We start from the raw sequence: 27,577 nt of genomic DNA, 5'->3' as shown, positions 1-27,577 counted from the left end.
GTAAATAAAGTTCATTTTCACTTTATTACAAAAATATAGCATGTTAAAAATGCAGGTATATTCACATAGCTGCATGTAGGTCTAACTCTGCTGTCATTTTAACCACAGTTTTGAATGATGATTTACTTCCAATTTCCATTATAGTTTTATTTCTATTCTCTTGCCAATGTGCCCTGTCCCGATGTGGAAAATGGGGACAGACTTATTCAAACTCACGTCTCTTTTTTCACATCAAGTTTTTCCACAATTTCTCCAAGGTCCCACCAAAGGTTTGTCACCTCTTCTGACACTGGGTATTATGTTGTCTCCCGGTGAGAATGGTGAATGGTGGAATCTCAAACCAGAGCAGCAGGACTACAGGTTCCAGCATCCCATGTTTCTGACTGGGACAGACCACAGAGCGGAATTAATAGCCGACTCTTGGCACTTAGCATGAGCAACACACCTGCATCCCCAAGAAAGAAGATTCCCGGTTGGCCATTATTTGGCAAGAACGCCAAAGAACTATGATCAAACACATAAGAGATTCCAAGGCACAGACGATCTGGTGCATAATTAAAGTGGTGGAACCAGCAATTAACAATACTGAATTAAATCTATTGCATAAACAATATAAAGGGAATAATAATCATGGTGTTAAGACTCAAATGAGAAACCAATGGAGAGTGGGCCAATCAACGATCGTGGGAAAAACCACTCAAGGCAACACTCTGGATGCATAAGAAGGGCTAGTGGGAACAGACAGGGACAAAAGACAGGAGGAAGCAGATGTCCTACCCTGGAGAAGAGGGAGACAGCTTCCTAGGATGAGGTGATTTATGTGAAGGCAGTTCTGTGGTAGAAGCTATGCCAGATTCAGGGCAGAGCATTCTGCACGGGCGAGCGGGTGAAGGACATAGAGCCTACAGCAAGGGCCTAGCACAGAAACCTGGAACAAACAGGAAGGCCTGGTGTCTGGCTCTTCCAAGAGAATCCCAAAGCAAGAGAAGCCCAAAAAGGAGAGACTACTGGTAGGAGAGCGAGACTTTCGACTGCCCGACAAGGACTCGAAGTGAGCGTGGAGGAATACTCTTTGCGACCCAAGAAGATAAATTCAGGGGGGGCCAAGAAAACAGAGTAACCAATTCAACCCAAGGCCAGCGATTTTATATGCATTGGAAACGCTTCCGATGGGACTGGTTTCTTGGCTGCCACAACTGGAGCAGAAAATATTGAGATCAATGTTGAGCTTGCCAAGATCAGCACCAGTGAAAGCCATGCATCTGGTATTAGAACTGCCATCCTTGCATGTTCTTTGGCAGTTGGCCGTTAGTAAGTGGTGGAGCACCATATATTTTAGCGAAAGGAATAGACCCGCAAACATAATTAAGTGCCATGACTCATATGGTGGGGACAGTGTTTGGTTCTCTAACACCGAAAAAATGTGTACTAAAGCACTGCATGGCAATTGGCAGGAAAGGTTTACCTGTTTCGCTAGATGAGGTATATGCCTTGGATTTTTAAAGGAAATCCAAGGATCACGATTGCATGATGTCCATTGATTATTTAGCAAGTAAAATAAAATATAATATGTATTCAACACAGGGTATGAAAACAAATGAACCTTGTGCTTACTTGCTTAAGTGCTATTCGCTAATGTTGGTACATTTTGTTACCTCATTGCGCCTTGAAACCTTACCAGTTTTTGAAAACACAGGGGCGTGGATTGGCTTGGAAAGATGTAACTGACTTTGTTGTATGTGCAAATACTGCCGGGATACCGCTGGGGCTATTAGCATTACCGCCAACCCCCCCCGAATTAGCGCCAGATCGTGGGTTTGGCAGAACAGTAACTCCCCATTCCCCATTGGGCGCATTCGGGAATTCCCCATTCCCCATTTGTCCCAATGGGGAATTTTTCAGCGCTACTACCCTCTGAGGTATTACCATGCGGTAATAGCACCGAAAATCGGCAAGTTAATGGCAGATTTACCCCCAGCTCAGAGCTGGGGGTGAATATGCCAAAACCGTGTTTTGGCAGAGCCTTAAATGCGGCAGTAATAGCATTACCGCTGCATTTAATGGTTACCGCCAAACTCGTGATGAGGCAGTTAGTCATAAATATAACCAAGACTAAGATGTTATCGCCCCCAGGACCCACACATAAGAAAAGCAATTTCCAGTGGTACTTTCAGAGGGAAAAAATCAAAATCGTATCAGAATTCAGCACAGATGAGATTACTGAATAATGAATACAGAGCCTTTTTGATAAATGCTGTCATTAAATTGTACACAGTGAAAGCAGTCCTGGCATTAAGGTACGGAGTGGGAACCTATTACGAATTACTGAATTTAGATTATTCCAAAATTGAGGTTTTAATTTGGCGATATGTTTTGGGACTTCCTAACTGAGCCCCAGTCAGTGTGATACGCTTCGAGCTGTGAATTTTCTCACTTAAGTTTCATGTTCTGTGGAGGAAATTAGTACTTTGTAAACATATTAAACAACCTCCTCCGGATTCGCTTTACGAACTGCATAGAAATAAAATGGGAAGATACAAACCTATTCTGATGGGAAAATGCACATCAATAGTTGCTGCCACTAATTTAACCTGGGAACCTTTTCTAGAAGGCTCAGCAAAGGCTACGAGAATAATGAAATCTCAGGTCTGCTGTCTAACATGTTAAAGCATACAACCTTATAAGTCACAGGGGGTCATTACAAGTTGGGCGGTAAGGGATACCGGGCACCGGTAAGGAGACCAGTGCAGGTAATCTCTTTCCACCCAATTCCGAGGTCCCTTAGTGGGAACCGTTAAGGGCGTGTGGTGTGACCGCACGTCCTTTACCGGTACCGCTAAGGGACCAGGGCGCTAATAACGGGCCTGCTATTCGCGAGCCCGTTATTAGCGCCCTCCCCATTCCCATTGAGCCCTATGGGGTCTCAAATGGGAATGGGGAATGGTTGGTTCAATGGGGACTTACCGGTCCCTCCAGGGTCGGAATGCACTGGTAAATCCCCATTGAACCAGACCGGTGCCGGAACCGCTATTGGAGGCAGCCATGGTGCAAATAGCGCCATGGCTGCCTCCAATCTCGGAATGAGGCCCACAGTGTATTATAGTCATGGAACATAAAAATCTGGGAGAGAGACTTTGCTACTTGACGCAACCACCATCGAAATGTGTAAGGAGCACAATGATGCGATGCAGGTTTCATTTATTGAAAACATGAGACATTTTGAGTAACTGTGCTCAGGGAAAAGGAGCTGATGCCTAATGTAGATTCTGCAATGTGGCTTCTGGGAGTTTGAAGCATGTCATTCTGGTACGTCCTGCTTTATCTCAAATTCGTACTTTATGTTTTGTTGATTTTGTCTCAAACCCTTCCTGTGTGTTTAGGGAACACCTGGGGGCCAGAATTATTTCCACCGACTCCTTAAAGCTGACCAATGCCCTTATGAATGTTTTAAAAAAATGTTTTTAAAAAGGACAGATTTCTTTTCAAGGAGAGGCTCAGTGATATTTTCTTTTTATGGTTTTGGCTTTTAAAATGTTTTTATTTACTATTTATGAATGGTAAGAGGTTATTTTGACTTGTTTAACTGATTTTCTTTTATGCGTTTATGGATTCATAGCATTGTGTTTATGTGTAGGGTTTATGTAAACCATATGCACCCAACAAAACATTTTTGTTTTAATGTAGCAGAACGGCCAGTCTCCTGAACGGTTTTGTTGAAGACTCTTCTTGGGTTCTTCACAGCAGATTTGGCAAGAATATTGTGATTTTTATGGTGGGTCTTTGCTGGTGAAGGGGTTATATTCAAATGCCGAGAAGGGAAGTTCTTGCACGAGTGCCATGGACATTTGAAGGTTCTATGCTAAGACCTTGGGTACCTCAGACCAGATGCAACCCTTTTCTCATGTTCTGTTATCATGGTTGGACTCGAGACCCATAGGCAAAGCAACCGTTGACCCTCTGTAAAACTGCTGAGTCACCCAACTAGCCCCATCTAAATAACAGACATGTCGCTTCTTCATGTGACCAGAGAGGAAAGACGCCATGCACACCTACTTGCAGGCACGAGTCAAGGCTTGTTGACTCTTGTTATAGCAGGTATCTTGGGTGTTTGCCTGTGCTCCCTGGCACCGCACTTCCTGTTTGTGAAACCTACCCCTCCTCTCTCTCTCTTCATTTCTCTCTCTCTCTCCTGCTTCCCCACATCATCTTTACCTTGCTTCAAACACATGGCACCGTAGCCTCCTTGAGCCTTCAGTCTGGAGTACTTCAATCTGCAGATGGATGTCTCCCTGCACCTCCTCGTCCGGATCGATCTCCGCCAAATTCAGCCAGCCGCTGAAACCTGCACAGAAGTAGAGTTAAACACTTCATCAGAACATAGTTGCTCTGCAGTTCTGTCACTTACTGATGGGAGTCGGGGAGGGTCCATGACCATGCTATTCACCCGATACCAGTGCTGAATCACACCAACAACATGCACATAGACATCTGGACACAGAGATAATTAGACTCATAGCAAAGGACAATTGCAAAAATTGGATTGGGTAAAAATAGGCCACAACCAGTCCTTTATTATTTAATGTGAGAGGATCAAATTAAGGGTGTGAAATGCCCCACCGCTTAAAAGCGTCAACCTGCTTCCACCTGCCGTCAAGACCTAAATAGCCGCCCGGGGATTATCCCATTTATGGAGCACCTTCCCATTCCTTCTGGGGCTCAACCCTTTCCGTGACGGTTCCAGCACATGCCTCCCCACCCCCACCGGGGCATACCTAAGGTTCAGTTTCGTCCCTTACAAGTCTGTTGGGTTCTCTCAACAGGCCCATTCCAGTGGTCAATAAGAGCTTAATGATCCATCTCAATTGTGTATGGATTTTCGTACAGTCCCTGATATGTGGAACAATAAAAGTTGGCAAACGCCACACGATGGCATTGCTTTACAGCTCAGTTCTGGTAGCACACTAGGTCTACTCTGGTAGATAGCTAAATAAGAGCGCACCACTAGCATCTTCTAAGAAGTTGGTGTCACCAAATGCCTCAAATGGTACCACGCTCCCCTCTCTGGTTACTGCCATCAAATACCGCTCTGAGCAATAGCTCCATCTAAGATAGGTGGCTGGGAAAAACGCGCTATCCTCACCATGCACCTCCACCAAACATACCACAATGGCATCCAGCATTCCCTTACATTTAGGCCTGGGATGAGGTGCTGATGCCATCATGCAGGGGGCCCATGTCACACGTTGTTGTGCTAAGATGTGGAAGTGTAATTTATTTATTTATTTAATAATATGCTTATAGCTTGAGTTAGCTTTGCAAATAACAACATAGATTCATAAATACAGACTGAAAACACAGATTAACAGATACGAGTATAGCATGCAACAGAGCATCTAAAGATTAAACTATCCCTTGGGATAGATTGGTTAAAATGTCCATGCACATTACAAAGAATTTCATCATATAAAACGTCAAATTAATATCACTGCCCTCAAGTAAGCAATTCCACCGGCAAGGCTACTTCCAACCTCGTAATGAGGCACATTGTTTTAAAATTCATTTCGACAAAGGAAGGTGGAACATCAGCAAATAACAGACACCACACAGCACAGACAAACAGGCCAACGCCGCAAAGGGCTGTGGTCTGCGCTTCTACAAAGCATAAGAAACTAATAATGTTTCTAAGATAAATAATCAGGCCAACACCACAAAGGGTTGGGGCCACGCTTCTAGAAGCCCAAGACAAAAAAATGTTGAATAGAGAAACAGGCCAGCACCACACAGGGCCGGGCCCACGCTTCTAAAAACTTTCCAAAACTCAATAAAGGTTTTGTAGATAAATAATCAGACCAGCGCCACAAAAGGCCGGAGCCACATTTCCAGAATCCCAAAACTATGCATTTCTTATAGACATACAGGCCAACGCTCCCACAAAGGCCAGGGACAGTAAACAGCCAAGCTAGCAGATTACTTAAACTGCTTTGGATTTATGAGCAAAACACAGGAATTCCAGGGTAACCAACCAGGGCTCCCAGGTAACATGCGCAAAACACTAACATAAGTTGGGAAGCGAAGTATAAAACAGAGACAGTGTATGGGCCATAAGGCTCCCCCAAGCTGGGCCACATTTAGCATGACCAAAGGAACAGTCAAACTAAGGGGAACAGGCATGGCAGCTAGGACAAAGCAAGCAACAACTTTTGGGGGAAACCTGGACAGCCGGTAACCCATCCAGGTTGTGGCGGCACGGGCCAGAGGGGGTAACCTCAGGACCCGGCATCCAAAAGTATGATATTATTAGGATATGCGATTATTGTTATTGTTTCCATAACCATATCTGTAACAATAAAATACTACGGCCTTTTTATTGTCAACACTTGACAAACGTGTGGTCTAACCTTTCTCTGGGGAGTGAAAGGTTCCCGGTAGCCCACAACCACCATTACGAAAAGCACTAAGGTAAGTTGCGTGCATATGGATCCAGAAGTTATGGGCGATGCTGCAGGGCCACCCAAAGCGAGGCAGGGTAACTGCTGGTACCATCCGGCAAGCATGGTAGAGGGGTATGTAAGAGATATTCAATCAACACTACAGCCAAGTCAATGCCTAGTCTGGGATGCTGAGGAAAACCCTTATTGATGTATTTATATGTCCAGTTCAGTACTCTGGATGACAACCCTTGTATAACACCGCCCTCTTAGAATCCCCCTGACCCCACTGAGCCCAGAAGTAGGTTTGTTTTGCAAATTAAAAGGTTTATTTGAAAATTTAAACAATATATATATATATATCACACTTCTATAAATAAATTGATAATGGATATTACACTTGTGAATATGAGCAGTAATCAGCAAGAGGTAACTTATGAATAGGAACAGAAGAATAAGGTGGGAAAGAATGCTTAATATGGTTCAAGGAAACGCAATGATGAATGAAATGCAGTACAGAAAATAACTTGATATGGCTTCAACAAACGACAATGTAATCACTTTTCCTTGACAATTCACCCCCCCCCTATGCAATGTAAGAATGGAAGGAGAGCACACAGTCTTCAAGAATCCCAACAAATCACACTTTATAATGCAATACCAGTTCCAGTTCCCCCAGCAAGCTTAGAGAAAACAGGTATGAGTTTTAAACACAGGCGAATTACTTTGAAATGTGGTGGCAATGAAGTGAAAATGCTAAAATTGATTTTCATTCCCTGCAGGAGGTTCAGGGTGAGGGAGAGATACCTTATATTAGTTCAGGCTCACTTTAGCAATTCCGTTCCTAGCCCAAACGGTTCAAGAGATATGGACGATTTAATAAAGGTAGATTTTCGGATTTAAAGTAAAACTCAAAATGACAGGTGACAACTTGCAGCTTCAGAATTGACAGGTGACAGTTGTGCAGCTTTACGTATGACAGATGACACGATTTCTAGGAGGCTGTTCTAATTAGGTTAAAATAGTTTGGATTAGATTATTTTAACTAAGAGATCGGGTTCTGCACAGTTCTGGCGGATACTCACTCCTAATTTTGAAATGAATGGGCCTCGTCACGGATCTGGTTAACTGGACTGGACTGGGCGGTTCTGCTCACAGTGTCTGGGTCTGGTCTGCGGTTCCGGCAACAGTTCTTGGCAAATAATTCAAACAGCTTGCCCGGCTGTTGGATAGTTTGGTTAGGTTTGCTGGATTCTGAAGGCCTGCTGAGAATACTTTTGCTTGCAGTGGGCCTTCTAGGTTCAAAGTTCTGTAGTCTATGTTTAGCTTGGAAGTCTAAGTGTTGGATCTCTGGATGTGAAGTCGTCGGTCAGCATGCTCCGCAGCAAATGGAATTGAATCCTCTACCTGTCCCAGCAGTCTCTTTTTATGTGTTTTGGAAGTGGGTGTGTGCGTGGCATAACTGAGCCTGCCCCTCTCTACTTGTCATTGGCCCAATTCTCCCCTCTCCCATGATTGGGGGAATTGGGTTGTGAGTCAGAGTGATGAGGTCTGTTTATGGGTCAGAGGATCCTCCCCTGGTCAATTTGCCCACAAATCTATATTTGATTCAAATACATATTTCCAAGGTACACAGTTGTTTGACATCACGTACACACATCATATATTACTAAACATAGTCCCTGTCCCGACTCTGGCGTTTCTAGGAGCTTGCATTAAAAAATGGCAACTTATTTTCGATTTTAATGGGTTTTGCAATATGGGATTTTCATCAAAAATTATACAAAGGTACATTTCCCTTCCACATATATCCCAGTAACTTTCCATGTCTCTAGCTTAAACACATTGTCTACAATATTCATAATTAGCGGGGTTTTGCCCCAGAACATGGTACAAATTGGAGTTTGGACTCAAATCGTGAGGGCATTTTTCAAACTAAGACTCCCAAAGTTGTACATTCCTGTCATTTGGTTACAATAAGTTATCACAATTTCTATAAAATATATATTTGTTGCAATTCAACTCCCCAAGTGTTTGGGTCCGCCTCCAGAAGTCTGGGTGGGTCAGTGATCACATGTCTCTCCTTGCTGGCAGAGGGCTGTTGACAGGAAACACTCAAAATTAACATACCCCATTCAACAGAAAGAGCCTTTTGTGTGGGCTCCAGCAGGCTGCCTGGAAGTCTCTCCTCAATCAATCAACAGGGTCATGTGATATCCTGCCTCCTGGTGTGGGAATCTCTGAGGTGTTAAGAGTTCTCAGCCTCTTGGCCTCTGGGAACAGCAGGTGGCTAAGATTTTCAATTAACCAACAAGCTTTGAAGTCCCTTCCCCTCTTGCAACTCCTAAATACAGTTTCCATGTCAGAGTTTAGACCGCTAGCGCCACCTTGGGGAATTTGTCGGTACTGCATCCATTTTTGAGTTGTCTTGATTTACTGCATTTCAATAGAGTGGTCTTTTGCTTGATAGTATAGGACCCTTGCTTAACATTGTTTTAATGGCATCCTTACAGTAGAGTGGTGATGTGGAACCCCCCACAAGAAGGTTGTATCTTTGGAGTGGTCTCGTGCCAACTGCGCAGTTCTCCTATTCTGGCGTGAATGTGGGCGGCAATAGCTCATTCCCACATCCACCCAGTCTATTGATTTAGTTTGTTCTGGGATAGAATAATGGGCGGCGACAGCTCATCGCCACATCTACCCAGTCTATTGATTAAACATGGGTCAAAACCCTTGACAAAAACCCCCCGCCCGACTACGCTTTGATTCAAGTCGAGGGGAAGTCGGGTGCAAAGGAGGTTTTGAGCCCTTGCGCCGATATGTCCCCATTATCTTCTTCCAATTCTGTAGATGGCACAGTTCAGCATCTTTTCCTCCACCCAGTTGGATCGATTGGTTCTCCTCGCTGGTCCTGATGGGAATATTGGGTGGTACCCCGGGCCCCTTGGGTCTCTGCTCCCGGTCTCTGGATTGTCCTCCTTGGCCAGTCTCCAGGTTTTCTTTCTCCTAGGACGACAAAGGAAAGCGGCAATACCTATTCGTAGACATTTCTTCCCCACCATTGATATAGTGGGGTGGCATATACATTTTATAGTCAAAACATTTGCGTTCTTATTTTAACAAAAAACAAGATACAATCATAAGACATTTTTTTTTTCCCAAATCATAATATTTTAGAGACTATATGTGGGATATTTTAGGGTTGGAATTGAATTACTCTGGGGCGGTCCCCTCTGGTATTGCAGAGGACTCCTCCAGTTGTTGCAGAGTGTGCCTGGGATGGCAACACTTTAGCTGATTTATATGGACCCACTTATCTTCCCCCTCTGCCAAACTGCCTTTGGGGATGCAGATCTTATAGGCAACAGGGGAGATCTTGTCTATAATTTCAAACGGTCCCTTCCATGTAGGCAAGAATGTTCGCTGTTTGGCCTGGTTCCTTTGGAAATTGTATAGATAGACCCGGTCCCCCACAGTATATTCCTTCCTGATGGTCTTCAGGTCGTAGTGTGTTTTCATGCTATCAGCTGATCTTTCTAGATTCCGCTGAGCATAGGCAAAAGCATGCTGAAGGTGTTTCCTTAAATTCTCCACATACTCATGAGTTGTGGAGGCATTTATCAGTGTCTGCTCTTGGGTCCTGTAGAGCAGATGCTGGGGAAGCACCATCTTGCGTCCGGTCATCAACTCAAATGGTGACATTTTGGTTGCAGATGAAGGGGTAGATCTGATGGCCATTAGGACCAGAGGTAATCGGATATCCCAACCTGGCCCAGAATCTGCCACAAACTTTTTTAATATGCTCAATGGTTCGGTTGTATCTCTCCACTGCGGCAGAAGAAGCTGGCCTGTAAGCAATATGTAGCTTCCTTTTGACCCCCAGTATCTCCCACATCTTTGTCATTACTTCACTGGTGAAGTGGCTACCCCTGTCTGACTCAATCCTTTGAGGTAGACCAAACCGAGAGAAGATGTGGTTAATCATCAGGGCAGCTGCTGTTTCTGCCTTGCAGTTTGGGGCCGGGAGGCATTCCACCCACTTGGTAAACAAGCATGTAACGGTCAACATGTACTTGTTTCCTCTAGACGAGCGAATTACAGGGCATACAAAGTCGATTTGCAAATCTGACCATGGCAGTGTCATCCCCCTCTTTTGGAAAGGCGCACGGTGTGTGAGGGATGATGGCTGAAATTGTGCAAACACAAGACACCCCGTCAAGTATTGGTCGAGGTTCTGCCCCATGTGTGGCCAGTATGCAACCTCTCTTAAGATTTCCAGTGTTGTGTGAAACCCCCTATGACCGGCGGTGGCCGCATCATGGGCGTGACTTAACATCAGGCTTCGGAATGAGGTATCAACCACCCACTGATCATGGCCAGCTTGGGATTTCCTTACCAACAAACCGTCTTGGATTCGGAACCTTTTTGGACATTTCATCAACACCCTAAGGTCCTCCTTCCCAATGTAATCGGTATCCATCAGGGGACAGTTCTCAGGGTCTTCAATGTGTTGGTAAAACTTACCAATTATTGGATCCCCCTTCTGAGCTGTAATCAAATCAGCATCAGGGGTCTCCTTACTCCATTGTGCAGTTGAAAGATCATTGTGAGCATTGGTCTGGGACCTAGTGATGGCAGTGACCTGGATTTCCCCCAACAGGGACTCTATTTCTATTAGATCCCCTTGGATGGCCCCGGTTTGGCCAGCTGATCAGCTAATGTCATGATGCCCGCTCCCGGGGAGCCGGTTCAAGCCCGGCGTCCCTGAAAGCGGACATCCATTCACCAAGGAAGGACCCAGCAACCCCATATAGGGGCCCTTTGGACAGTGTCCTGACGTCTATGGCGCCAGGCTCATAAAATACATCAGTCCTGGCACCATAGGCGCCAGGCTCATTATGGGAATGCTTGGGTGCAATTACCTAATGCAGACCATGCTGCAGGATCCCGGTCTCCTTGAGGCCTGAAAGGAACTACTTTACCTGTGGGACTAATTTACCATCTGGGTGTGGTCGGGGAAGGATACATACCTGATTGGAGGAAGGATACATACCTGGAACTTCTTCCAAGGCTATTTAAACCCCACCCGAACAGCCACACGTGCTTCGTGTTTTTCTGCATCTAGCAGCAGGACGCCCACCGTGTCTGCTCCTGCATCCTGACTTCTGCCACGCTTGCCAGCATCCTGGATCACCTGCAAAGGAAGTGAAGAAGAGAACAGAAGAAGGAAAAGTCCTTACCTGCTAAATCCGCATCCCGGAGACATCTCGCCGACAATCCTGAAAAGGAAGACTTTAATTTAAAAGCTCATCGCGTCCATCGCTGCAGCGCCGCATTCCACTCACCTTTACAGGGTGCCTCCATGTTCAGCAACGATCATCCGGATTCGCAGTCATGCCCCAGCGCCTAGGGAAAAAAAGACCAGAAAAAAAGGTGAGAGAGAGAAGGGAATAAGGAAAGCTAAATCTCCATGTTAAGACTTACCTGTTGATTCATTCCCTCTTCATTTCGGGTCCGCGCCGCATCCTGGCATTTCCGGACCCCGGCCCCTAAGGGGAAAAAGAGACATCAGCGTTAATGAGCGAATGAAAAGACATTACCAAAAAAACGCTCATTAAAGACTTACCTGATTTCTACAAGGATTTCACCTCTCATCTCAGGTCGGTGCCTGTTCCCCAGCATTCCGTACCCCGGCCCCTAGGGGGAAAAAGACACTAGCATTAGTACATTAATGCATGGACACAAGGGGAACCTCTTATCAAAAAATCTTACCTGAAGCCAAGCAAGTTTGGTTCTCACCAATCCGAAAATCCAGTGAAGTAACTGGATACCAACGCGCCCCTGCATCAGAAGCAGGATGGAGAGCTCGTCCTTCCAGACCCTAAGGTGAGACGCTACGAGAAATCACAGAAGGGTTTCAAGGAGGGTGAGAGGGGAAAGTGGGAGGCCGATTGCATTACCCCGCAGACAGTTAATCTCCTATTTTCGCCTACAGAAGGATGCTTCTGCGAGCCGGACAAGCCAGATTTGGGGGCCCGGTCCAGTCCGTCTTCCGGACCCTGCGCATCATCTTAGAAGAGGTCACAGCAGCGCGAACCAGGCCAGCGCCTCTGTGGGAGTCAGGTGAGCGTAACAGCTAAGTCATTTCCAGTTTTGTCTGGTCCCTCTACTTTGGAATGACCGTTGATCTTTTTCCAGTAGATGGTCATCCCATTCGATGTGACCAGATCATCTATATTTTGGATTAACTTCCCATGTTTCAGGGGTTTGTTATTAGCACATAACATGCCTCTGGTTTTCCAGTTAACCAGGGGCTCCACGAACACGTTCCGTACATAATCTGAATCTGTGATTATGACCAGTTCGTGGAGTTGATGTTGGACAGCAGTGAGGATGGCCTGATGCACAGCCATCAATTCTGCCACTTGACTACTTCAGGGACCAATTTTGTACCCAGCAGAGGGTTCAGGAAACTCCTTCACCCATGCATTCCCTACGCCAGCCACCGGTTCTTTCTCCCCGTTGTTATCAACATGGTAAGAGCATCCATCCACATAGACAGTGGGCATTACCTCACACTTGTCTTCTTCAAAGACTTTGTGGGGGGAATTAAGGTATGCCTCCATGTTGTCCTTGGTTTTTAGACTTTCGTCCTCGAGACAGTTTTCTCTGGCATAATCATGCAAGTCAGCCAGACCTTGCGCGAGGGGACTTTTCTTGTTTTGGCCATATCTGACCTCCACAGGAAAGCCTTGCATTGACAGAATCCAGGAAGTAATTTGGGAATTACTCACATTTCCGGCCCGGATTCTGTCACTTTGGAGGTATTGCAGAGGCTGGTGTGGAGTCTCGACTATGATGTGTTCCCCCTGGATGAACGGGCGGTAATTCTTCAATGCCCACACCGTTGCAAGGAGTGCCTTTTCACAATCGTTGAATTTTTCCTCCACAGAGGATAAAGTTTTGCTCGCATAGGAGATTACTTTATTGACCTTGTCATGCTTTTGGTATAATACTGCCATCAAGCACGTATTAGAGAACCCTGTCTCCAGGAAGAACTCCTTGTTTCTGACAGGGTAAGCTAGGCAAGGCACTTGTGAGAGGCTTCTTTTGAGTTGTCTTACTGCCTCGGATTGTTCTGGACCCCATTCCCACTTGACCCCCCCTTCAAGAGATGAATCAGGGGTCTGGTGATCTTTGCGTAGCCCGCAATGAACTTTCTGCTGTAATTAGTCTGTCCAAGGAGGCACCTTAGTTCACGCAGGGTTGTGGGGTCTTTCAGTTTCTGAAGTGCTTCCACTTTCTTTTCCTGGGGACAGAGACCCTGAGGAGTAATCTCATGCCCCAAGAAATTAACACGGGTTCTACAACACTGTGCTTTCTGAAAGGAAAATTTTGCTCCGGCGGCCCTCAACTGTGTCAGAACATAACGGATCTCCGCTACGTGTTCCTCCACAGATGAACTTTTGATGAGGACATCATCTACATAAGCCAGGTTACCCCTCGCACCCAGGTCGGGCATGGCCTTATGTAGGAATATGTTGAATTCATTGCCGGAGTTGAGGTATCCGAAGGGAGTCCGGGTCCAGGTGTACTGCTGGCCCCCAAAGGTAAAAGCCAGTTTGTATTGGTCCTCCCTACTGACAAGCACAGTCCAGTATCCATTGGTCAGGTCTATTGCAGTGAATACTTGTGACCCTTGAATCTGGGCCAGCCCTTGGTCAATGTTGGGCAGAGGCCATCCGGAAGTATGGACCCGTTTGTTGAGCTCCCTAAGGTCGGCGCAGAGTCTCCACTGGCCGTTTGGCTTCAATATTCCCAGCACCGGATTATTGAAGGTGCTGTGTACTGGACGGATTATTCCCCGGGACTCAAGGTTCTTAATTATTTCAGTAAGGGACTCCATGGATGCGAGAGGCAAACAATATTGCTTCACAAACACTGGAGTCATTCCAGGGTCCATGGGAATTGTTGTTGTGTGGATGTCGGTGCGACCACAGTCATATGAGTCTACCGCAAAGAGATCTTGGAAATCCAAGAAAACTTGTTTCAACTTTTGCTTCTGTTCCAGAGTCACACAGGCATCAGCTAGGTTGACTCTCTCTTCCACCATCTGCCTGAAGCCTGGAAAGACTTCTGTTTGGCTATCTCAGCGGCCTCCTCCAGCTGGGTGGAGAAGTCCCTGGTCAGAGTGCTGATTTGGAGTTGAGGCTTCAGGTGGGAAAGGCAGCCCTCATGGACCTGGAAAATCATCTCATCCCTCCTGAAGTCACAAGTCACATCTTCCTTACCATAAGGGCAAGAAGTGTACACCAGGAAGTTCCCCCCATGCCGGATGAAAATCCTGTCTGGTGTTGTGTCGTCATCACTGTCACTGTCAAAACAGTCCTTGGGGATTGGTCCTAACAGTTCATTTCCTAGATCAATGGAAAAATGTCGGTCATCAACCGCCATTCCAATGATGGTGCCTGCGGCTAGAGTAATACTCTGTAAGTCGCTGTTATCCACCTCCTTTGGAATGGTGTCATGTTCTATGTTGACTAATGGAGCTGGGTTTACCCCCAACCCTTGCTGTTGGAGAGAAGCATTTAGATGTATGTAAGCATCAGGGTTTTTCAATTTTTGTCCTCTTTTAACTTTCACTTCCAGGGAGAATTGTCGGGTCCTTTCTGGGATGGTGACTTCCTCTTTAATCTGAATTTCAACTGCATAAGGTAACAATTGAGCTGACCTAAATGCTTTTTCTGGATCATCAAAGCCCATGGGATTATCCGCTAATCGGGACCAAGCTTTGAAGTTTATTAGGTCCAAACTAATGGCAAAGCGATTGAGAATGTCACTGCCTAAGTAAAAGGCGGCAGTGACGTCTCGCACGACCCAGCAATTATGGACTATGCTCTTGTTTCCAATGGAGATTTTGAGCATACACCTGATTGGCAGGAGATGTTTTGAATTCGGTGCTTCCAGGTCCATTTCCCATTTGTCTATCAGTTTGAATGTGGGAATGGTTAGATCTTTTGGGAGTTGGCGGAACATGGCTTCGCTAATGAAGCTCTTAACTTTGTTCACACCCACTCGAGCGAGAACAGAGTCCTTCCCATCATTTAACTGAATAGGGATGAACAACTGCTCTCCAATTTGCTGAATATCAGCCAGGCTCTGAGCTGATTTCACATCTTTCTGGACTATAGGAGTGGGAGTGTCTGATTGTGGATTGGGGAAGAATTTCAGAGTGTTTCCTTCCAGTGTGGAATACCACCTTAAACTGGGAGGAAGGTTGATTTTCAGAAATAGAGAGGACCCCCCATCACCAGTCTGTTGTCCTACTGCTATTACTGTCACGTCTGGAATTTGGTTGTTCTGGAAGTGAAATTCTACTTGGTCAGATTTTTGTTCAACCATGTGGCAGGTGCCGTTTAAACTAACATGGTTGACACTCTGTTTTAATTTTATTGGTCGGCTAGTCTGGGTCCAGAGGACCTTGTTTACGCAATCTATTAGGGGTGACAACCTTCTCAGGAGGTCATTCCTTAGTAAACAAGGGGTGCCCTTTGGAGTCACTACTATGACCGGGTGTTTCACCTTGTGTCGCCCAATTTTGATGTACAAATCTGCAGTCCCCTCGACAGGAATTTCCTTCCCGTCAAAGTTCTGCAGTTGTCCAGGAAGAGAGGTGAGAGGGATACGTAATTCTCCCCTTTCCTGCATTTAGTTCATCAAAGGCCCTTTTGGACAGAAGGGTAGCTTGGGATCCAGTGTCCACCAGTGCCGAAATTGTACCCTGCCCCTGTACTTGTACCGGGGCATAATATCTTCTCTCCTTCTCCTCAAGGGTGCACAGATAATGCACATTTTTGGACAACTGGTGTGCTAACTTTCTGTTTTTGGACATTGCTAGCGAAGAGATTTGGGCAGAATTCTGTGAAGAGCCTGGGGAATCTGAAAGAAAAGGTTGGCAACTGGAGATCAGAGCCATTGTGGGTTCCCCTGGTTCCGTTTCTGGGCCGCCGCCTCCTTTTTGGAGGCAGTCACCAGGATGGGTTTGAACCAGGGGATTTCGGTATTGTGGGTTCTGGGATGAGATGATGGGCGGCGGTAGCTCAGTCTCCATATCTCCCCAGTCTGAATTGGCATCCCTTGGGACCCATTTTTCCTTGGGAGGAGTTCCCCCATCTCTGAAGGAGAAGACCCTTTTCCCAGGATCTTCTGAGGATCCCTCTCCCTCAAATTAGAAGACCTGTACCTCCTCCACAAAGTGGGTCTGTCTGGGTCCTTTGTTTCTCCTACCCCCCTTCTGCTCCTTGGGAGGCAGGCTTTCAGGGGCAGGAGATTTTGTTTCCTTTTCCTGGTTTTCCAGGGGCTGTTTACAAGTTGGGAAGGAAGCTTCCTCCAAGGCTTTACACCCCCCTTCCCCTTGTGCCTCCTCCCTGGGAACCGGTGGGTTAGCGGGGTGCTGCCCCCGTCATTGTTCTGGAGCACCAGGTCCAGAGTTTGGGGCATTCTGCGGTGGCATGCTCATCTGAGGGTTCTGTTGAGCCCTCAGTATGTGACCCAGATTCCGTGCCATATTTTGGACCTGGCGCTCAAGTTGTGAAACCCGCTCAGGCTGATACGGGGCTCTATTTTCTCCCCTGGGCTGATCCCAGGAAGGGTAGCTATCCCTTCTCTGGTAGTACCCCTGGTTGGGAAGATTTTGGTACCCCTCCACTCTTGGCCTCCCCTCTCCCGGATTAGGTTGTCTGGGCTCAGGGAATTGGGGAAAGAAGGATGGATGATTTTGGGGCTGGAAATTGGGTGGATACCTGGGGAAAAAGTTCTGCCTAGGATTTGGTGAATTTCTGCCCTCCTGGGGGAAGTTAGGAGGGAAGTTCCCTGGGTCAGGTGCTTGGCTGGATCCCCCCCTTGGGCTGGAGGAGTCCACACATAACCCAGGATTGGTTGGTTTCCCTTGTAGCGGGGACTTACATAGTCAGGGGAGCGGGGGACCCCATTTGTGGGACTACCTCCTCGACTCCCTGTCTGTGACTGGCCCGAGGGCCTTCTGGGCTGTGAATTATTTGGTGCAGGCAGGTTTTTAGGCCCCCCCATCTCCAAATCTAAAACGGGGGCAACCTTTACCTCTGCCACCTTGGCAGCAGCCGGGGTGCTGTTGGTTTTGGGGTTTTTCGGTGCAATATTTTTATTTTCGATGGGCTTCTGCACCTCATAGATCCGGGTAGCCTGTTCAATGACCCAGTCTAAAGATCTTTTCTCATGAAAATCTCTCACGAGCTGGGTCATTATGTATTTGGGTAAGGCATGGAAAATGTATTGATAAATTCTCTGCTATCCGTGCGCACCCTTCTGGTGGTCTGCGCAAAAGCACGCTTTAATTCTTGCACAAACTCTTGTGGGGCCTGATCCTCCTCACATTGCAAATTGTAGGCTGCCTTGTGAGCCTCTTGAGGATTTCTGTGCACAGAAAAATGTTTCAAGATGGCCGCCCTGTATGTGGACCACCTTGAATGGTTTTGATCCTCCAGCCCCGCAAAGAAACTGGAGTATTCTGGTGAGAAGGTCCACTTTACATATTGAATACAGCTTTGGCTGTCCTTCAAATGGAAAGTCTCCATCATTTGCTCATAGAGCTCCAAGTGTTCCCAAACAGAATACTTGGCGTTCTTATGATAAGGCGTGATGACACTCCTTATTGCCTTTATTTGTTTCAATTGGTCCTTAAGCAAGGCCCTTTTTGCCTTATTGGCCTTTTTGGTTCGGGTAACCCTGGTCCATTCATCCTCCGACTCAGAAGCGCTGCTCCCAGAGGTGCCCGTCTGATCTTCCAGGTTTTCCCGGATTCTGCGAGCCTGGGAATGGCTGGCAGAATGTGGGGACCTGGTCTCCTGTGTCCTGTGATGCTCAGAGGAGTCTTCAGATCCCTCCTTGCTACCAGGATTTGCTGGGTATCCCCCCCCACTGACCTAACTGGGTAGAGGTTTTCAGGATGCCCTTAGTGGGCCTACTCTCCTGGGGTTCCCCACTAATTTGCACTGTGTTTGGGTGCCCATACCCGGATGCCCGCCCCTCCATTCCTGGGTGGTACTTGCCTATGAGCCCCATACTTTTAGCTGGATAGTAATCTGCCATCCCTGTGGCCCCGTGCTCATGTGCGCCAGGGAACATGGGGGTGGCAGAGTCCAGGGACTCGTAGAGGTGAAGGCCTCTGGTACTAGGGCTCCTGAGGTTATGCTCAGGAGTTTCTCTTTCCCAGCGAACCTCATCTCTATCCGCCCCTGTTCCCTGTTGCAATGCAAGAGCCTGTGCTTTCAGTTCCTCAGTTAAGGCCTTACTAGACTCTATCAGTCTCTCCTGCATCGCTACCTGTTGCTGGAGCCTATCATTGTGCTGACAGAGAGCCTCATTTTCACTCTGTGCCTCCTGATTGGTCCTGGAGTACTGGGCCAGTCTCTGCTGCAGGAGGGTTACCTCCTCAGTCCCATCCCTACTGGCCTGCTCCTTTCTTTCCAGAGCCTCCTCCACCCTCCTGGTGTGATCTAGCAAGCCCTGATGCTCTTTTTGGAGGTCACCCAGCCCCTGGAGGGCCAAGTGATTTTATTCAATTTTTCTTTTTAAATGGCAGACTTCCTGGCCTAAGGTATCCCTTTCCTGACCAAGAGCCTGCATTTGTGATGCCAGGTCGTCCCTCTGCCTTTGAAAGGCACCAGCTTTCTGGCGTTCTTCATCAAACTCTGCCTGGGTATCCAGGTCTTTCAAAATCAATTTATTGCTTTCATCTTTCTCTCTGTCTAGTTGGATTTGCAGGGTGGCTACCTGCACTGTGCATGCCCTGTTGAAATTGATCTGTTGCTCCAGCTTTTTCTGGCTCTGCAGTAAGGAGTCCAAACTGTCTTGGTGCTCCTTATGCAAAGCCAGAATTCTGGTATCCTGGTCTGTCTTTTCCTGTTGCAGTATATCCATGTCCTCTTTTATTTTAATGATATACTGCCTACTATCGTTTTCTGACTCCTGGCTCCTCTGCAGCCTCTGCTCAGAAGAGACCAGGTCAGATTGGGCCTTTTCTAACGCCATCTGTTGCCTACTTGCCAGATCTTGGCCTTCAGCACATTTGTCCTGCATGGCTCCCATATATAGATACAAATATGCTGCTATCCTAACCATCTTGTCGTGTTCATCTTTAGCTTTACGAGCCATATATAATTCACTCAGGGCCACATGTAATGGACCGTGATCTCTCCATATATCTGACCCTGTTTCAGTGACCTGTTGCGCGATTGCCTGCAACCAGACCGTTTGGTCCTGATGAGTCCACTCACCTCTCACAAATAGCTTATGTAAGAAGTGCTCTCTGGCTATTTTCATATCTACCAAGGTCGTCATTCTGGAATTTGAGTTCCTTCCTGATTTACAGAAGTTTGTATTTTATTTTGCAAAACAGACCGTTTCCTTAGAGCGTTCTTTTGAGGGGTGCTTTCACAGTGTAAAACAGCGTGGTGATCTAACCGGATATGTGTATCTGGTCAGTTGGCACACTGTATTAATCTGCACAAGTGGTAAATCTAACCCAGAATATCCCGGCTCCGAGCCCCCACTTCTGTAAGCGATATTCAATCAACACTACAGCCAAGTCAATGCCTAGTCTGGGATGCTGAGGAAAACCCTTATTGATGTATTTTTATGTCCAGTTCAGTACTCTGGATGATAACCCTTGTATAACACCCCTCTCCTAGAATCCCCCTGACCCCACTGAGCCCAGAAGTAGGATTGTTTTGCAAATTAAAAGGTTTATTTGAAAATTTAAACAATATATATATATATATATATATATATATATATATATATATATATATATATATATATATATCACACTTCTATAAATAAATTGATAATGGATATTACACTTGTGAATATGAGCAGTAATCAGCAAGAGGTAAATATGAATAGGAACAGAAGAATAAGGTGGGAAAGAATGCTTTATATGGTTCAAGGAAACGCAATGATGAATGAAATGCAGTACAGAAAATAACTTGATATGGCTTCAATAAACGACAATGCAATCACTTTTCCTTGACAATTCACTCCCCCCTATGCAATGTAAGAATGGAAAGAGAGCACACAGTCTTCAAGAATCCTAACAAATCACACTTTATAATGCAATACACAGTTCCAGTTCCCTCAGCAAGCTTAGAGAAAACAGGTATGAGTTTTAAACACAGGCGAATTACTTTGAAATGTGGTGGCAATGAAGTGAAAATGCTAAAATTGATTTTAATTCCCTGCAGGAGGTTCAGGGTGAGGGAGAGATACTTTATATTAGTTCAGGCTCACTTTAGCAATGCTCTATGCGTAACTACCAGGTTGCAAAGGGATTTTAACAAAGGAAAGAATGGAGCTGCTATTTTGACAAGTGGAGAAATTGAGCCAAATCGCAAATCGCGGTAAATTTTGCGAGTGCGTGAATCGCGATTGCGGTAAGAGTATAATGAGTAGGAAGTCGGTACTAGGTTCGTTGAAAAGCCTAGAATCACAGCTTTAAAAAGTTAAATTCTGTTCCTAGCCCAAACGGTTCAAGAGATACGGACCATTTAGTAAAGGTAGATTTTCGGATTTAAAGTAAAACTCAAAATGACAGGTGACAGCTTGCAGCTTCAGAATTGACAGGTGACAGTGTGCAGCTTTACATATGACAGATGACACGATTTCTAGGAGGCTGTTATAATTAGGTTAAAATAGTTTGGATTAGGTTATTTTAACTAAGAGATCGGGTTCTGCACAGTTCTGGCGGATACTCACTCCTAATTTTGAAATGAATGGGCCTTGTCACGGATCTGGCCAACTGGACTGGACTGGGCAGTTCTGCTCACAGCGTCTGGGCCTGGTCTGCGGTTCCGGCAACAGTTCTTGGCAAAGAATTCAAACAGCTCGCCCGGCTGTTGAATAGTTTGGTTAGGTTTGCTGGATTCTGAAGGCCTGCTGAGAATACATTTGCTTGCAGTGGGCCTTCTAGGTTCAAAGTTCTGTAGTCTATGTTTAGCTTGGAAGTCTAAGTGTTGGATCTCTGGATGTGAAGTCGTCGGTCAGCATGCTCCGCAGCAAATGGAATTGAATCCTCTACCTGTCCCAGCAGTCTCTTTTTGTGCGTTTTGGAAGTGGGTGTGTGCGTGGCATAACTGAGCCTGCCCCTCTCTACTTGTCATTGGCCCAATTCTCCCCTCTCCCATGATTGGGGGAATTGGGTTGTGAGTCAGAGTGATGAGGTCTGTTTGTGGGTCAGAGGATCCTCCCCTGGTCAATTTGCCCACAAATCTATATTTGATTCAAATACATATTTCCAAGATACACAGTTGTTTGACATCATGCACACACATCATATATTACTAAAGATAGTCCCTGTCCCGACTCTGGCGTTTCTAGGAGCTTGCATTCAAAAATGGCAACTTATTTTCGATTTTAGTGGGTTTTGCAATATGGGATTTTCATCAAAAATTATACAAAGGTACATTTCCCTTCCACATATATCCCAGTAACTTTCCATGCCCCTATCTTAAACACGTTGTCTACAATATTCATAATTAGCGGGGTTTTGCCCCAGAACATGGTCCAAATTGGAGTTTGGACTCAAATCGTGAGGGCATTTTTCAAACTAAGACTCCCAAAGTTGTACATTCCTGTCATTTGGTTACAATAAGTTATCACAATTTCTATAAAATATATATTTGTTGCAATTCAACTCCCCAAGTGTTTGGGTCCGCCTCCAGAAGTCTGGGTGGGTCAGTGATCACATGTCTCTCCTTGCTGGCAGAGGGCTCTTGACAGGAAACACTCAAAATTAACATACCCCATTCAACAGAAAGAGCCTTTTGTGTGGGCTCCAGCAGGCTGCCTGGAAGTCTCTCCTCAATCAATCAACAGGGTCATGTGATATCCTGCCTCCTGGGGTGGGAATCTCTGAGGTGTTAAGAGTTCTCAGCCTCTTGGCCTCTGAGAACAGCAGGTGGCTAAGATTTTCAATTAACCAACAAGCTTTGAAGTCCCTGCCCCTCTTGCAACTCCTAAATACAGTTTCCCTGTCAGAGTTTAGACCGCTAGCGCCACCTTGGGGAATTTGTCGGTACTGCATCCATTTTTGAGTTGTCTTGATTTACTGCATTTCAATAGAGTGGTCTTTTGCTTGATAGTATAGGACCCTTGCTTAACATTGTTTTGATGGCATCCTTACAGTAGAGTGGTGATGTGGAACCCCGCACAAGAAGGTTGTATCTTTGGAGTGGTCTTGTGCCAACTGCGCAGTTCTCCTATTCTGGCGTGAATGTGGGCCGCGATAGCTCATCCACACATCCACCCAGTCTATTGATTTAGTTTGTTCTGGGATAGAATAATGGGCGGCGACAGCTCATCCCCACATCTACCCAGTCTATTGATTCAACATGGGTCAAAACCCTTGACAGGCAGCTGCCTTCCACGCAAGCCTGCTCCCCTCTCCTACACAACACAGAGACACGCAGTCTCTCTGCACTACAAAGCGCAGGAAGGGTGAGGTGTGAACAAGCAACAGGGTGACAATCATCCAGAGGAAACCATCAGGAGGCAGGAAGGAGTACAAAGGCCTGCCCGCCGTCCCTCAGGGGGCAAGACAGTCGTCTACAGCCAGCCTGGGGGCTGGGCCAGCCCCCACAACTACTCATCAAAGACCCAGGGCCATCCCTGGGTCTTATATAAGAGCTGCACAGCTCACAGAAAAATACAAACTGTTTGTGGACCCTGAACGGGGACCCAAACAGTCAGGAGGTTCACTGTTCACTCAGCGTCCTCCACTCTCTTTCTTCTTTTCCACAAATCCCTCCCACCCTAGAAAAGAAGGGAGAAGAACAAGGAAGAGAAATACAGGACACTGGACGGTGACCACAATAAGTTGTGGGACAAGAAGGTGGCAAGGGCCAGAGGGGGTAACCTCAGGACCTGGTGCCCAAAAGTATGATATTATTAGGATATGCGATTATTGTTATTGTTTCCATAACCATATCTGTAACAATAAAATCCTACGGCCTTTTTATTGCCAACACTTGACAAACGTGTGGTCAAACCTTTCTCTGGGAGGGAAAGGGTCCCGGTAGCCCACAACCACCATTACGAAAAGCACTAATTTAAGTTGCGTGCATATGGGTCCAGCAGTTATTGGATATCAAGTCAATTAGAAGTTGGCAGGGTTAAAAGGCAGAGCTACTGCAGCTCGACCTACCTGGAGAGTAAACACCACTCATGTCTACTTCAATTGACCTAGCTGACATGTTTCTTGCAATATTACATGTAATAAGATTACCTGACTGCTCTTTTCTATCATGCTTACTGGCTTGCAATCGTGTTAATAACATGCGTGGCTATTTCCCAACTCCACGCTAGTCGTGCTTTCTACCAGTCTTGCAAGGATGAAAGCCTGAGGAGTGCAGATAACACAGATAGTCCTGCAGCAATGCCTGCTGCACCCTCTGAACAATCACACCCGTATCATGTCAAGCTGTTAGGAAACGTTAGTTACAAGGCCAAGCATAGGAATTATGGCCCTGTGCAGATGGTTTGTTTGGGCTCCCACTAGAGTAAAACAATTTCCTGTCAACTCTTGAACATCTGAGACTCTTTCTGTTAAGATTTACAGCAGAGACACTCCCATTGCAACAAACGCTCACACACATTGAATGGTAACCTTTTTGCAAATTAAAAATAACGTTGGTTTTAGATATAAGAAACATGTTCAGTGGATTTCACACAGTGAACACTTTGCCCCTCAGTCTTTGCACCAGCTGACCCTGATTACTGCCTTCTAATCACACTGCTACAGAGACTGCGGCTTCTGCCAAGCTTTCCCATTCAGCACTTAGTTGAATGAAGTCTGAAGAAAGTATTGTGAAGTAACTTGGCGACTTCCTTGTCAATTCTTACATTGTTGAGAGATCCGCCAAAAATGTGTCGCGCACAGCTGTGTGTAAAAGAGAAGCCGCTCTGTGGTTGGAGGACCCGGCTTTGGCAATTGACCAAACACTACTTGGTTGTGGGAAAATCAGTGCCTATTATTTTAAGTATAGGCATCGCAATGATGTCAAAACAGCAATTACAGTGCACTGTCTAGTAATGTTCCAATTAGAGGAGCTTTTTCCCCTCTTCATGGTTTGCATAATGTGGCTTCACCCAGATGCCATACACCCAGGGATGGTGCAGGGACCTATGCTGGCACAGACTGACCGCCTTGAAACCCTTGTGTATAGGCGTGTCACAAAATGCCATATCATATCGGATATCATGTCTCCCACACATTAGGGCTAGCATGTATTTGTGTTGGGCAAATCTGATGCTTCTGCTGTCCCCAGCTGGTGGCGCTGCAGGTAGCCACTTAGGACTGCGTTGGCCCTTCACACACCATACTATGTAAATAGTCGCTTGCACTAATATAAATGCCCCTGGGCTAATGGCAACCTTCTCTGTGAAGCAATCTCCTGCTGCTTGTGTATAGGGGCAGCCTGTAGCAAATCATTAAACACATATGGGTGCTCCATGGTGGACCTTTTTCCCTGTGGCAAAATGACATGGACTGCAGTGCATGCAGATAGCCTCCCAGCACCCTGAGGGCATCTGCATTTCTATAACACACCCTGCGCCAACAGTCCAATAGTATTAGCTGCTTTTCTAAATAACAATTTAAAGGGCCCCCACTTGTCTGATGAAGAGGGAGCAACCCAAGATATTTGCTTTCTCTAATAATTTGGAGTTTGCATGAAATTGCTTTGCAAATCTGCATTCCATTTGACTGCAAGCTGGATGGTTCCAGCGAGCTGTCTGCAGCAGTCACTGTGCCCAGCAACTGGTATTTATTTCATTCAGAGCTCTTTTAAATGATTCAAAAAAGGTAGCAGGCGCTCCTCTCCAGAAAGAACATGTCATGATATCTCTTTTAAATGATGCATTATGCACTGCACAGGTCGACCTTTATGACTGTGGAGTACTTCAACAAAGGAACAGCGTGTTCTTCAAAAGCCTCACCATTGTAAATTAAGAAGAAACGCTGTGAAATTATCTTCAGCCAAGACTGGTATTTGGGAGGGGGGAGGGGGGCCAGAGACTGATGGACTCACAAGCGACCACGATTGAAGAGGTGTTTGCCTTAGTTTTACCAGCACAGCTGACGGGTGCCATAACCGAACAACAACAAACATGAGGTCGCCCCATATGTGCAATTTTCGAACCGGGTCTCAACGGGAATCAACAACACATACCAAGAACGAGGGCATATGTTATACATGTTTGCATCATGTTTACAGAGAGAAAGAAGAACGTGAGTGATGGTTAAGTGAAAATGACCATTCTAACATAAATCTCACAAATGTAAACAAAAATGGTTGACTTTATTGTTTTTTAATAAAAGGGGAAACGACACATAAATGATCCAGTGAAATCAATTATAGAAAGTAAAACGTATTATTTTTGATTTTTTAAAATTGTATTTTTCACAGTTCACAACAACTTTTAAAATAATTCATCCATTCACGTGTTAAAACAGCTCCTCTGATAATAGCCAGACTTTCCCCCAAAAAAGAGTTAATTAAAACAGTACATCAAAAATTGCAGCAATCTTTTTCCAAAACAACGAATAATGATAATTACAACCTTCCAAGATCCCGTCCATGAATATCTTCCATACCTCAACAGACGAAAGCGATGCTTGTAGGCCTGCCCCTCTCATCACAGTTAACCGTAGCAAGACCAGTGCTGGTCATTGGGACGGCTCTCGCGGATCCGAGATCCGGCACCAGATGTGGAGCCGGATCTCGGGATCCGGCCAGAGTCAGCCGCCCAAGCCCATAAACCACGCTGGAAAACTTTAAAATGGTCGCTACATGTACAACCCATTCCTTTCAGTTGTACATGTAGCCAGCATTGTGCATTACACACCATTGCCAAAGCCGGCGGTAAAAGGCAATGCTGCTGTTGCTGGCGCTTTTTTTAATTTTAATTTTTGAAAGTATTCCAGCATATCTGGATTTCCACTATGAGCCCCGCCCCCTCTAGACCACGCACCCTTGGGCACCGCCTCCTCCCCCACCCTGGCCCTTGTGTTGTGGGATCCCCCACCACATTTTTACCATTTCCACTACTGAGCGAGACAAGTGCCTCACAGTCCATTAGCAAGTGTTTAGTGGATTCAACACAGCCCCTCCCCATAATCGACTTAGTCGTGCACAGCTGGCTATATATGACGAGGCCCCAGTGATTTCAAGGGACTTTACGCTATTAAACATGATCTTAATGTAGTCCCAAATCGCATGATTTCCCACATAGCATTTGATGTAGCCAGGCACCCTGCTGAGTGATATGTAATATTCAAGAAAACCACTTGCCAGGGATTTACCTGTCAGCCTATTTTTACAATGCTCACCTGCCTCTGAAGCTATGCCTGATTTTATGTCGTTTTAAATTAAGGAAAAGACCAATTCAAGATGTCATTAGGTGCTCTTGTCAAGCAAGCATTACCAGCACTCACAATGTTCAGTAAGTTACTAGTTGGCATAAATGTTGCTCTAGATTTGGCAAGCGTATTTAAGAAACCCAACAGAAGGTCACCCGGTGCATTATTCCGTTTCCAAATGAGACACAGGCAGCGCGTTCTCAGTTGAGCATGAATAGAAGTATTGTTGAATTCCAGATATAACATTTCAAAAGGTACACCCTGAGATAGTTGAATTTCCTTTCTAGCCTTATCATGCTCTATACATGGCTCAGTGCCCAGATCTCAGCACCATAGAGAATAGATGACACAATCTTAGCCTGGTACAGTTGTAGAATAATCTTCAGGGAGTTCCACCCACACCTCCACACCCCCTGCTAGAGCATAGCGAGCATGTTGCATTAGATGATTTCAGGCTGATTTCTTCTAGGTGGCGGATTCCCCGCAGTTCAACATCTAAGAGCATCCCCAAATACTTACATTTGGAGACCACTTTAACCTTAGCACCACCTATCACTCAGGACAGACTTTTTATTTTCCTGCCTCTCTTAGCAAACATCATTTTATTTTTTTTCTGTATTTATAATTAGTTTGTTATTTTCTGCATAAGATACCAACCTATTCAGTGTCACCTGCAGTCCCCAAATAGTGGAGTCCA

At 45.8% G+C, this 27,577-nt stretch overlaps 1 protein-coding gene across 1 annotated transcript in view; it reads right to left on the bottom strand.

Annotated features, from left to right (window-relative positions):
- LOC138488168 (ras GTPase-activating protein 4-like) overlaps positions 1-27,577 on the bottom strand; it is a 1,092,176-nt gene that overhangs the window by 601,938 nt on the left and 462,661 nt on the right. Inside the window, exon 5 of the mRNA XM_069614957.1 lies at positions 4,213-4,342. Coding sequence (XP_069471058.1) covers positions 4,213-4,342 — 130 coding nt within the window. The remainder of the gene's footprint in view (positions 1-4,212; positions 4,343-27,577) is intronic.

This window comes from Ambystoma mexicanum, chromosome 9 (genome assembly GCF_040938575.1).
Source record: "Ambystoma mexicanum isolate Mex_15411 chromosome 9, UKY_AmexF1_1, whole genome shotgun sequence".
NCBI lineage: Eukaryota > Metazoa > Chordata > Amphibia > Caudata > Ambystomatidae > Ambystoma > Ambystoma mexicanum.
Note: the sequence above shows the minus strand (reverse complement) of the source record. Positions and strands in the feature narration are given on the sequence as shown.